We start from the raw sequence: 13,319 nt of genomic DNA, 5'->3' as shown, positions 1-13,319 counted from the left end.
CCGAAATACAATAAAAAGCCATTAAATAGGAAGGAACGTACTGGATTTTAATAGCGTCAGAAAAACCACTATGATTTATGTACCAATACTTATGGATTTTTTAAATATTTTCCCATAAAAATTTTAATAATTATAATAAAATTATTTCAATAAACAATGAAACATCTAATATTATGGATATACCATATAGCATAGAGTAAATATATAAATTTAATTTACATGGTTTTGGGTATTTTTTCACTTCATATAGTTAGATACTCTCACTGTTATTTTTAAAATGTCGTAAAAAACGTAAATTGTAAGTAATTATTAAAATTATGTATAAATTCCAACAAAGAAATAGTGGGAAACGACTAACATTTAATAGACTATATCGATATATATTGATTACGATAAAATATATCGTCTATCCGTTATAAAAATCGAGATATATGAATGAAAATATTAATTATAAAACGAAATATGAGACAATCTTGTTATTGTTAGATGACATTCATACATTTAGCATCATGGATCATCAAGTCATCATCATCAATATCTTCAATGTTAGTGTATGGAATTTAATTAATTGACAAATAAAAATATTTTTGGTTATTTCTCTCCCTCTAGCATTTAAATATATATATATATATATATATATATATATATATATATATATATATATATATATATATATATATATATATATATATATATATATATCTTATATAGGGCAGTTAATATGACTCTCGTGACGTTAAGATATTGGTTAATATAGTTGGTTTACAATATTATGGTCTCGTTTACATTAGATTAGGATAGATCCAGCAATGCAGATCCATTCGCTCAATCAATTCGTCACTTCTTTCGGTTAAAATAAATTTGATTTAACGTAAATTATAAATTTTTGTGCTTTCAAATAGATATTTCTGAATATTTCAATTACTTGTGTTATAATTAATATTTCGACCATATTTTATCTGAAATTTGTGAACTGTGAAAGCCATTATTTTTCAACACTTTTTAAATATTACTAAGCAACCTAGATGTGTATCCGTATGTTTCCTCATTTATAGAATAATAGTAATAACCTACGATCCTTATTTTCACTAAGCCTGAACTATCAGCTGTCCTGTTACATTTTATCAACCAAACGGCGAAAAATTCACATCTCAAGCAACTTTTAAGACATTCTTTATAAATTCACGAGTATTTAAAAATGCGGTGAATTGTTAAATTATCAAAGACATTTCTTGTTCTCGATTATCATCGTGATCTACTGAAACTTGTTCAGTATTCAACTAAATCATTTTCATTTATTTCACTTCTTAGTTAACAGAGAGTTCTATAATGTGATGCTAATTTATAACTATATAGTATGGCATCTCGTTCTTCGGAACCAACTAAGATATAAAATACACTAAATGAAACGACTTAGGAATCTTATAATTCAAATGTCCACAAAAATAAAGCGGTAAGTGGAGGAATCGCAGACTTAAGAATCATATTATGTATGCTCTATTAAACTAAAAAAAACTATAAACTAAATCTTAATGAATTAAACGGTGGTTTAGCAATGCATTTTAATATATTTAACAATTTCATGTAATTCTTGGATAAACTATATATTTAGATAATAGTATAATAAAAGTACACATAAACACATTCAAATAAACAGCTTAAACGCGAGAATTTATAAAGATATATATTTGAATATGTAATATAAATTACCTTGTATACCTGAACTAAGTTTACACTACACTAAGCTAATAATATACAAATTATATATATATAAATAACCTTTAACAATTTCCTTGTAAAACCAAGGAAAACGATTTTTATGAAATCGTTAATTACAAGCGACATATTGGGGATTTTCTTTTATTCGACCAAAAAATCATCATCCGTGGGCTGAAATAAACGCGATGTAAATGTGTTATACCTATAGAACAATTGGCCTGGCTGTTCGAACGGAATTAGTATGTTTAGGCTGTCTGTAAAGTGTAATGAGTGAAACACTTCACATAATGAAGTGTGTCGTTTATAGGATTAAACGAGGTTTGGATTGGCATTGTTATATTGATGAGTCAACAGGTAGGCACTTCTTTCCGCTATAACATAATACTTTTTAATATATTACAAATTTATTTTACACCCTACATGGGACGGTATATTTCAAAATGTTAAAATAACTGAATTATTAAGTTATTCGATTAATATTTCAATTAATTTTCAAGAAAATTTCATATATAACTATAGACAATAGCAAATTTAATTTTAGAAATGTTGACCCTTCTCTTATAAGAATTTAGACAACAGACGACACGAATATCGTCACAAAATATATTTTTGTCAAGTACTAAGTCTGGCAAATATACAAAAAGAGAAAAGCATGTTCTTCACATGCTTCATTGTACTGTGAGTAGACGTTTCTTTTTAAATTACTCGATTTATAGTGGAGAGCTCATAATATAATATCCCCTTCATATCCCACCAGAAGCACAGGAAAACCTTATTTAGGTATTTTTTCCAAGAAAATCTATCCACAACAAACATCTTATGTTTGTAATTCTCCTAAAAAAATATATTTCTCATCGCATGACATGACTAGCACTATAACCACGTTTGTTAATTCTTCCAATTTGGGAGCTAAAATAGCTGTTTGCTTATAATTGTTAAAAAAAATAGAGACTGTGCAATGTTGGATATTTAAAAAATTACGTATTAATTTCTATGTTTTAGAAGCATTTCTATTTGTAGGAATTAATACAGAATACAGTGACAAATGTGTTAATTATCAGTTGCCGTATACTCTAGTATTCTAAGATGCTATGTAATGTATGTCAACTTGTCATTTAAGGTCACGAAACCGAACATTCAGTCCATTCAAAAGTTTCTAAAGTTCAAATATAGGTTACGTTGTGTCGGTACGCCACTGGAATGCAATATACCCGTAGGGCGATGTTCTATTTCATGCGTTTGTTTTTAAATACCGACAAACTTTCATTTAGTTTAGAAAACAAACAGATATATTTCTTGAATTAGAATTATCTAATGTAAAGTAAAAGTGTGTTTTCACGGTTACTAATCTGCCGCACACGGCAGGGTTCTTCCGGTGAAATAATAAAGCTAATAAGTTCTCCTTTGAATTAATTCAGTTAAACAGAATCGAACAAGTTAAAATGAAAAGAATACAGGTTGATACTAAATCTTCAACATTTCAAAAGTTATAATAAACCTTTTACCTACTCTATTGGAATTAACCCTTAAAGTACCATAATAATAGTTTTACGGTTTTTTATATATCGATATATTGGTCAAAAAATATCGACTAAAAATATCGATATTTTTTAAAAAATGCGGATTTATCGATATTTTCTTGGCATCCCTAATTCAGGGGCTAGGGTCACCAAAAATGGAGTAGTAGTAGTTCAGTTGGTTAGCCCTGGACTATGGGAATATGAGAACACTATAGCTTAAAAACCACTCCATACTGTGAAGACCATGGAAATTTGGGTCCATGGAGATATCGTCATTAAGAGGATCATCAAAAAGGAACTGGCGGACGAGGATACTCTCAATACTCATAAAGAGTTTTCTAATAATTTTTTGACAAAGGCGAGATAAAACCGAGAACAAGTCTTTGGTAAATTTCTTCAGAAGGAACTATGTGTGACCGGAAGACCGCTGTGGTAACAAATTTTAATAATAATATAAGATATATATATATATATATATATATATATATATATATATATATAATATAAGAAAAAACATTAATAAGTATTCAATTAGTTTAGTAAATATATTAAGTATTATTATTTATTATTATTATTTATAACATATCACCACTTCTCATACTAGCAATAAAATGGTCAAAATTTATTTTTTAGTTTACATATATATGTAATGTATGTATATATATATATATATATATATATATATATATATATATATATATAGAAAGTTTATTTAACATTGAAATAATTCTTTTAAAACTATATGTTAATATACATAAGACTAGTACATTTTGTACGATACGCATGTGACCTATTCTATGTCGTTTTACACTTACGTGACATGGGTATTAGCAAAATTGAAAGCGTGCAAATTGAAGCTAATTTAATTTCCACATCTGATGTTGGTGTCTCATTCGGGTACGTTAGTGCTCTGCTTACTTTTTAATATTAAAATACTGCATTGCTTATCGAATATTAAATCGTAGTTTGAATTGAAATATTTTTGTTGATTTTCATTACCGTTATATTAAATGCTTCTACAATATACATATTACGTGACTTCTACGTAAACTTTCGTAGTATATTAAAATTGATACTTTTTTGAAAATTTAACAGATTAATAATATATAATAATATATTATAATTAATATAAAATATTACAGATTGATATTGAATAGTAGTATAATGTATATTTAAATAAATTTATTGAGAAATTATAGATTATTAATATGCATTGCATATTAATAATAATAAATACAAAACAAATATGAACAAAACTTACACGGTGATATATTTTATTATATTAAATAATAAATTCATTAATATAATAACTGAAACAAGAAAAATACATTTTGTAACTATATTAACCAATGCATATTCACCTAACAAAGCAAAGCTGGATAAGAGTGGTGGGCGTTATTTGGCTCAAGAGGATATACCAAATAATATTATTAATGCCCCGTAGTATTTTAGAAATAAGAAAAGGAAAAATTCTAAAATGTCCATATAAAAACTGCCAAATGCGAACTGCCCTCAACTGAAAGCTGCTTTCGGTTTAGGACAAGAAAATTTTGAGATTTCTTGCTATATTGTAATGCCTTTATAAAAAGTTCTTTATGTATAATATGTAATAAAATTTTATATTAAACAACATATAAAATTTTTACCAGTCTCAAAAATATATTATTCACCAAAATTCTATAATTAATTTATCAAACCTTGCTTTAGATGCCACTCCATTTAGAAAAAAAATTAAATTAAGATTTTTTTTAAACATAAATAATGTATAGTAATTAATTAGATTAGTAAGTACTTAATTGATTACTACATTTCAATATGTCATATTAGCGCTCTGTTACTTCAAATAATCATAAAATATTAAATTTAGTATAAACAAAACAAAAATCTAATAGACTTTCTTTATTATAAATATAAAATAAAATAATATATTTTCATATAATACACTAAAATAATGTGCCAAAACATTATCAACAACTGAGTTTGTGACCATAGAGTAATTTTCTTGGCATCTTCTATTAGACTATCCTTTTAAACTAAATCGTCGCAAAAGTTGCAAAAACTCACTATCAACGTCCACGCTAGTATCTATCCTATTAAAATAATTAAATACGCATATCACTAGGTCATCAAATTGTAAGAGAAACTATTTTTTCTAAAGATTTTTTACAGCTGAATTAGGTCAGTATAGAACTACTCGTTAATTGAATAAATAGTTAATATTTACTGGCACCCCTAAAACGCTTTAATTAATAAATGACTGAAATGACATCAAGTAATAATTTATTAACTTATTCACAATAAATCATTTTATTTGAAATACAATACCAGATCGCAGTTGCTTAAACAATATCACCGCATTCAAAATAATCTAGCTCTTAACGATATTTATATATATGAATCAATGTTAAGATATGTACAGGAAGAGGACGATTGTGTAGAGGATATATGTGTAATAACTTACTTTAATATAGGGCAATGCCATAAACAATAGTTACTTGATTCAACACTAAATCCACGAATGAAAACTGAACAAACACTATAACAAAAAAATATTTGATACAACAATCACATCAACAGCAACTGTTATTTGGCCAACTGCAATGACGGTCCGCTAGTTACGTTAATTTATCGACAGTGTTACGCAGCATCTTCACTCGTCAAGATGCAAACTGAGACTGTTTCGTTCATTGTCAATAATTATTTAATATCGCTATCTACTTTGTTCCGAGACAAGCGACTCAAGTGGATTAGTGATATACATGGGCGGCAGCTAACATCGTCGAAAAAACCTGTTGTTTATAACTTTCAACAAGTATATTTTCACGTAATTATGCAACCTAACCAGATTGACGAAAAAATGTATCCACCCTTGACTGATAATCAGTTAGTATACTACTTTAAATCGTTGTTTGACGTCAACAATAAAACAAATATATATTAAAAGGTGATTCAGAAAATATATATTTCTCGTATTTAAATGTTGTTTTTGGCTGGCATGGTAACCTAGTGATCACATCTATTGAATAGTCTTATTGAGCATTAGTTTCTGTTAGTGCCCAAGATAAAGATATTTTTGATGAGACGATTTAAAAATGGCTTTAATACCGAATAGCCCGTATTACCAAATAAATAAATAAAGTAACACATAGATGACACTAGTCTTATTGCATTCATCGCTTTTTCAATTAATAATAACCTTCAAAAGAAAGCTGTTAAAATTTTACGATATTCTACTCAAAAGTTTGTGAGTTATTGTAGCAAAAGTGATAGATCAAAAACAATTTTGTGTTTTAATTTTACACTGCATCTTGATAGGAAAAAAATCCGTTGTAGCCAAGCACTGATTTGAAAAGTATTATAAGGGCTCCGCTCCATCAGAAACAATAATAAAACGTTGGTTTGTTAATTTCAAACGTAGTGGTAGAGACACCGATGATGTAGAACGCAGTGGACGAACGGAAGTTGCGTGAGTTATCTAACATCGCAAAAGTATCAAAATAACGTGTTGGTTTTATATTGTATAAGCATTTGACTATGAAAAAGCTCTATTCAAAGTGAGTGCCCCGTTTGCTCACTGTTGACCAAAAGCAAAAACGTGCTGATAATTGTGAGCATTGTTTGGCCATGTTTACATGTAACAAACCGGAATTTTTGCATCGATATATAAAAATGGATGAAAAATGGATCCATCAGTTCATCAAACTATATTTATTTGAGTGAACAACAACTGGTGAACCTAAACCTAAGCGCCCGAGTGCACAACAATCATCGTTGAAGTTTATGTCCTCGGTATTTTGGGATGTGGGTCGAAATTGCATATGGTAAAGAAAAATAATTTGTTTCATCAAGACAACGCACAGTGTTATAAGTGAAGCAAAATAATTTCAAAACTACATTCTAATTGAACTTCGAATTGCTCCCATATCAATCATATTCGCCAGATTTAACTCTCAGCGATTACTGACTGTTCGCAGACCTAAAGAAATTCTCACGGATAAGAAAGTTCGCCTGAATGAAGAGGTTTTCGGTAAATTGAGGCCAATTTTGGGGCAAAAGATCGGTCTACAAAAGTGTGCATTAAAATGTTAGAGCGGTGCTGGAATGATTGTGTAGCGCTTGATGGAAATTACGATATTATAATATATTTTTAATTGAACCATGGTTTGTAAATACGTATTTGTAAAAGATATGTTGTGAAAAATTTAGTGCTACTACCCTTAAAATTTTCGTATTTATCGTATCAGGTTAAAGGAAAAGACAATTTTGGTTAACAGATTACTCTGAAGCAGCACATAGTCGTAAGTAGTAATACTTGTATAGTCTACCCAAAGTAGCAGTGGACTCGCTTCATCAAGGTGTATAATGTATTGCCTATTTCAATTTGTAAATTAGTTTTAATACCAGACAATATTTTTCTTGTCGTTTTATTCCAGTTAAAGAGAGAATTAAGTCTGATACGTTGGAACATATAACCGAATCAGTGTGAAAAAGCCGTTTGGCTGTTCAAAATCGTAATGATAATAAGAGGTTATAAACTGGCAAATGCGGTTTTGATGCTTTGCTTGTTTTGATGAATTCCAAATCTTCTTAATAATCATAATCATAATAATCATTAATAATCACTAAAATATTTCAAAAAACAAAAACAATATAAGTTTGCATTCACTAAAAAGAAAGTGTCTACATATATTGATGTTAGTTCTATTCAAGATTAAATTTATGAATTATATAAAAACGGTGAGTACTTTTTTATTTTTATTTATAAATTAATATACTTATTTCAGAAATAATTGAGTATGGATAGCATCCATAGAAAACTCAGGGATATGCAGCTCTTTGAGTGATATTGTTATTACTTAGTTAACAATGTTAGGAAAAATAGTATTTAAATAGTACAAAAATAACCCACGAAAAGGATTAATGCAACTTCCTGACATCGATTTTAAAAGAAAGCAAATTTTAAAAGCATATGACAAAATCAAGAGAGAGTTGTTATTTCAGTTCATGTACAGAAATAGATATTTCAAAATGGAACCACCCTCGATATGCCGCTAATAAGAAACGTAAAGACAAATAAAATTAAACTTTGAATATACCATGCTAAAAAGTAAACTATTCCAATTTGTTACTTGATAAATATAAATGGAATATTGAATTGTGTTTTATGTAATTTACTTTTTTACTAACAGTCCTGAAAAAAGATACACGGAAATTCAGATATCTGAACAATATGACCAAAAACGACAATGTCTTCGTTTTTCGAATTATTGCGAGATATAGCAAAGGATAACCACAACAAAGATGCAGAGCGAGAAATATATACAAGCAAGAACATAGATTTGTGCAAAGGATTGTCTACAATAACGCCTTTCCGTTTGGAGATGGACTCCATCAGACAGACAGAAGAAGAAAGTGACAAATGGTCATTTTGTGAACTAATGTTAGACTGGAAATTAACAGCTTAGTTATTTACTTGAAAAGTTAGTTATTATGTGACAGTGAGTGAATGAAACTGTGTATGTGGGATTATGCTTCATTACTGACAATACTAAGTCAAGTCGATGATAGTGGAAACAATTAAAGGTGAGTATATAAATAATATAGGATAACTGTAAAAGATAATATTTTAGAATATGAAAGACTTATGTATCTAGATATGTGTGTAATTGTTCAGAATATATATGAGCATTTGGCTAAAATGTACGAGGAGAGGGCTAATACTAACCGCTTTGCAGATATGGCAAACGCATTACGGAGAATGCAATGTTAAATCTAGTTTTATCAGGACAAATATGTCCAGGTAGTAAGAAAAAAAACTAAGGATAAGTACAGTGATATCAGAATGATTTAACAAGAAAATACAGAAACGAAGGAAACAAGAACTAAACATAAAATGGTAAATATGTTATCTAATGGAAATAGAATACATAACTTAGTTGTACAATTATTTAATAGGCAGAGGATACCACAGGTATTTTATAAAAGTGTTCATTGTAAACGTAATAAAATCACTCTAACCTACAAACTATTATGACGGTTTAATTAACTGTAGTTTAAATCCTTCGATAATATATGCATTAGATGTACCATAAGTTATAATAAATTGTATTTTATTACATTTTTGTTTCACTATTTTATTTATATTAGAATGTTGTTATATATGAAAGCTAAAATAAACGAAAATGCGTAAAATGTTAAAGTTTAATGCCACAGTATTTCGAAGTCATAAATTCAGATAACGTGAGTTTACTGCTATTTTGGACAGTCTATATGTACGAAGTGAAGAGTGTCTGGCATTGGCGCTGAGTGGACTAGGACCAAAACAGTACGCGAGGCTCCAGAGATGCGTCGTCATCAGTCTCAGCAACAGATTCACGTAGAAGGATGGGAGGTGCATCTACAAATTGAAGCTCTTTCATTTAAAAAAAAAATACAACAAACAATTTATAAGTTAGATACCACAGTGGCTTTTTGTTCCGAGACTGATTGCCATAGCGCAGAATAGAGAAGGAAAAAAAAACAATTAAAAACTACTATGTTCACTATTTACTACTATTAAAGGTCAAAATATTTTGCTTTTTACTTTCTAGAAAACGGGGAAACGACTGATCGATAATTTTATAAGAAATAAGAACGTTCGGATTATTCGAGCTGCCGCCAACAAAACTGCTTTCTGCATTTGTTGTTGAGAAAATGATTGATACAGTTCCGATGTCCTTTATTGGTCACTGCTATCTTAATTGGACTTCTACATCACGGTATTTAGATAGATTTTCAATATAATTTGTGAGTAAGTTGTTGTTATGCTAATAGCCAACAGTATTACATATTTTTCTTATTATGGTCTCTATTATGGACTACCCGCTGCTCTAGAAAAAAAATTTAAACGCGTTTTTCTAGAACAGACTCGTATTGATATATAGCGGCGTAGTTCCAACTTATCAGCGATATCTTGGAGGACTATTTTAACAACCGAATCATGTTACTCTTTATATCCGGTAGATCCAAACATCTGGCAACCCTCTGTAAGGTTGCATTGTTTCACAGCTTTGACATCCCTATTTGCATGTGTCGTTGAAAATATCAAATTCAAGTTCCTGAAAACGTGTATTTACAGCACGCATAACTATTATTTAATCTAATGGAAAAAACTGCTGAAAGTCATCTTTTTCGGATAGTAGCTTATGATGAGCATACTGTGACCTTAAAAACATGTTAGGCTTGGTTTCGAAAATTCAAAAGTCGTGATTTCGACGTGCAAAACTGCAAGGGTTATTGGAGGAAAACCCAGAACCCAGTTAAATATGGCCCAAAAATGATTAGCGACCGATTACAAGCAATGGGGAATATCCAAAAGATGGGAAGATGGGAGCAACGTCAATTGAATGACGGCAAATGGGAAATCGAAAAATCATGTATGAAATACTGTTTTAAAGGTATGGAAGTCATTTCTCCGTCGAATAGTGACGGGGGATGAAAAGTGAATTAATTTTGAAATCCCTAAGTGAAAAAAAATGGGCTTATCACCTGGCGAAGCCAACGGATCGATTTCAAAGTCAAAGCGTTTTGGTCGCAAGACGAGGCTCTGTATTTGGCGGGATAAGAGTGATGTGGCGTATTACGAACTATTGTAATTTTGAGAAATAGTTAATAGTGATCGTCACCGATAACAAATGATCAATTTAAAATCTCGGATTGACCGGAAAGCGCCCAGAATGGGCGCGGTCAAGGAAGCTTTGAAGGCACTTGAACGGGATATATTATCACACCCGCCGTACTCTACAGAGCTTGGCCGGTTCATCTATCATTTTTTCGTATCAATAGGACACGCGTTTGTAGCGGCATTTCGCCAATTTCGCAAGGTAGAATATGGCTCGATTAATGATTTTGCTTAACAAACAGTTTCTTTGGGATGGCATCCATAAATTGCCTGAAAGGTGGAAAAAAACCTATAGAGTAAAATAGCCAATAGCTCGAATAAATAAATGTTTCCATTTCTTTGAAAGTTTTTTTTTCGAAATAAACCTGTAATGATTTTCTATCGACTTGGCACATTTCCTGTGTAGCAGTGATGTTTCGGATTTTATGCTGAAATAATTCCTTATGTTCATTACCTATTGATAAAGTAGCCTACCGATATCTATTAATCCGCTTCCTTCGAGATTTTGCGGTAACATTGCTCTCTCAGTTGCACTTCTAGGATGATATATGCTGATCAATAAGTTCCATAAACTGTTTAGAGCTTGAATGCCTTAATTCGCTTGAATAATTTATGTTAGAGCGCAACCTACATATGCGCTAATTAATTTGTTTTCCTTCGAAATTGGAGAATTTCCTCGGTAGTTTCTTAGTGTAACTATCTTTGAGGTTGTTTTATTTAAACTATTTTATTTAGTCAATTTATTCATCTTGCTCTAACAGCTGTTAATTTCAGCTAGACTTTCTTGCGAATAAATGAAACACTTTACTTATTACAATTAAGTGAATTATATGAAAATTATGAATTATAGGAATATCTGCCTCTGAAGTAACTAAGATTCGGGGTACGTGGTGGTGATCAAGACATCTCAAGAAAAGGTAACCTATGCCAAAAAAATAAATTTCCAATACGTGACCAACAATAGTCATTGGTTCTATAAAAAAAAACTCTCTAACAATATGCATTGATAGATTTAAAAATGTTTATAATATATTATTATTTCAATGATTTTTCAAGGATGGTTCTCCTACTGTTGCGAAGTCGCGGGTTCGAATCCTGCTGGGACCTAGATGTACTTGTGTTTGTTATTGTAATTGCAAATACAATCAACAGTAGAAAATCTTAGGAATAAACATCCCAGTCGTGCCAGTAACCAGGCTGGACAGAAGTAAAACTTTAGTTGCATATCTCCAGAAGACACAAGAATGAGGAAGACGAGCCTCTAGCGATAAAAATGGGAGTACAACAGTTTGACGGGTATAATTGGCGTTGGCTTAATTTTTTTTGGATTGGTATTCCATGGGTTTTGATCAATATCAATAATTAATAATCATCAGTTGCTCGAATTATCCATTAAACTTGCATATAGATTTATTTACAAACACCACCTGCACATCCTTAATTGTCACATATACTAAAGCGTGTTCTACTACTAACTACTAATTCAGCTTGAAGTTACTAATTCAGTGCCACTGTCAACTCATTTATATTTTGTTGAATTATCTAATATTTAAGATATCCTGGCTTATTTCCTACCTCACTGTTCTCATATTGAGATCTAGATTTCATGTAAATATCAATATAATGATTTAGACAATATTAAACACAGTTCTTAATACTTTGCTCTAGAATCTTCTTAATTTTTCAATATTGCTGTTGATTACTGATTTCCTTAGTGCAGTGTCGTATATCCTGATTAACTTGATCACGGCTTTGTATACTAGCTTAAGTAGAAGTGGTAACATGTTAATTAATACACGGTAATTTCTGTCAACTTATTTGCTCTGAAACTGACGCTCAGTCTGGATGTGCTTCCGAATCTGTGATCCACGTAGACGCTCAAGCACTTTGCAACGGACACGTTTCTTTTATCGATGCGTAAGTAACATGGGTGTACTTGTTTTGCTCTGCCTTTATTCGCCACTGGTTAAACCCTTTCTCTGTTTTGTTTCGATAACATTGAAGTTTCAATAAAAAAGATTTTGGGTCAAAATCCACTGACAGAACAGTAGTACCATCAGCGTATTATTGCTGTTATTGTTTTGTTTTAGAATGATTTTTCCAATGAATTTATCGATTACTAGTAGAAGTGTTATAAATCTATACGTGGTCCTTTCGTGTGGTGGTTTGCCTGGTTCATCTATTGTCTGATATGTGGTCCCATATATTTAGAATTGAAAGAAATAAAAGCGGAAGTGCCGCGGAGTAGCGTACCCTGATTCACACTGGCGAATTTCCTGAGTTGCAGCATGCTATAACAGTTATTTTTGAGGTAAAACCCGCGAATAAGCAGTAACGAAAATACAAATGTCAGTAAACATAATTAACAAGTGAACCTAATAGTCAATGTTAAGGCAGTCGGGCTTCTCGACTAAATACTG

The 13,319-nt window shown here is 30.5% G+C and overlaps 1 protein-coding gene across 4 annotated transcripts in view; it reads right to left on the bottom strand.

Annotated features, from left to right (window-relative positions):
* axo (axotactin) overlaps positions 1-5,918 on the bottom strand; it is an 80,730-nt gene extending 74,812 nt beyond the window's left edge. For all 4 annotated transcript variants that reach the window (XR_013008502.1, XR_013008505.1, XM_076419358.1 and 1 more), the window contains exon 1: positions 5,701-5,918. Coding sequence is in view for 2 of the 4 variants with exons in the window: in XM_076419358.1 (XP_076275473.1) it covers positions 5,701-5,721 (21 nt within the window). In the remaining 2 variants the exon portion in view is untranslated. The remainder of the gene's footprint in view (positions 1-5,700) is intronic.
* Positions 5,919-13,319: the final 7,401 nt, after the last annotated feature.

The sequence above is a fragment of the Rhynchophorus ferrugineus genome, unplaced genomic scaffold (assembly GCF_030347505.1).
Source record: "Rhynchophorus ferrugineus isolate W39M unplaced genomic scaffold, kcgeb_rfMv2 rfM1, whole genome shotgun sequence".
Lineage (NCBI taxonomy): Eukaryota > Metazoa > Arthropoda > Insecta > Coleoptera > Curculionidae > Rhynchophorus > Rhynchophorus ferrugineus.
Note: the sequence above shows the minus strand (reverse complement) of the source record. Positions and strands in the feature narration are given on the sequence as shown.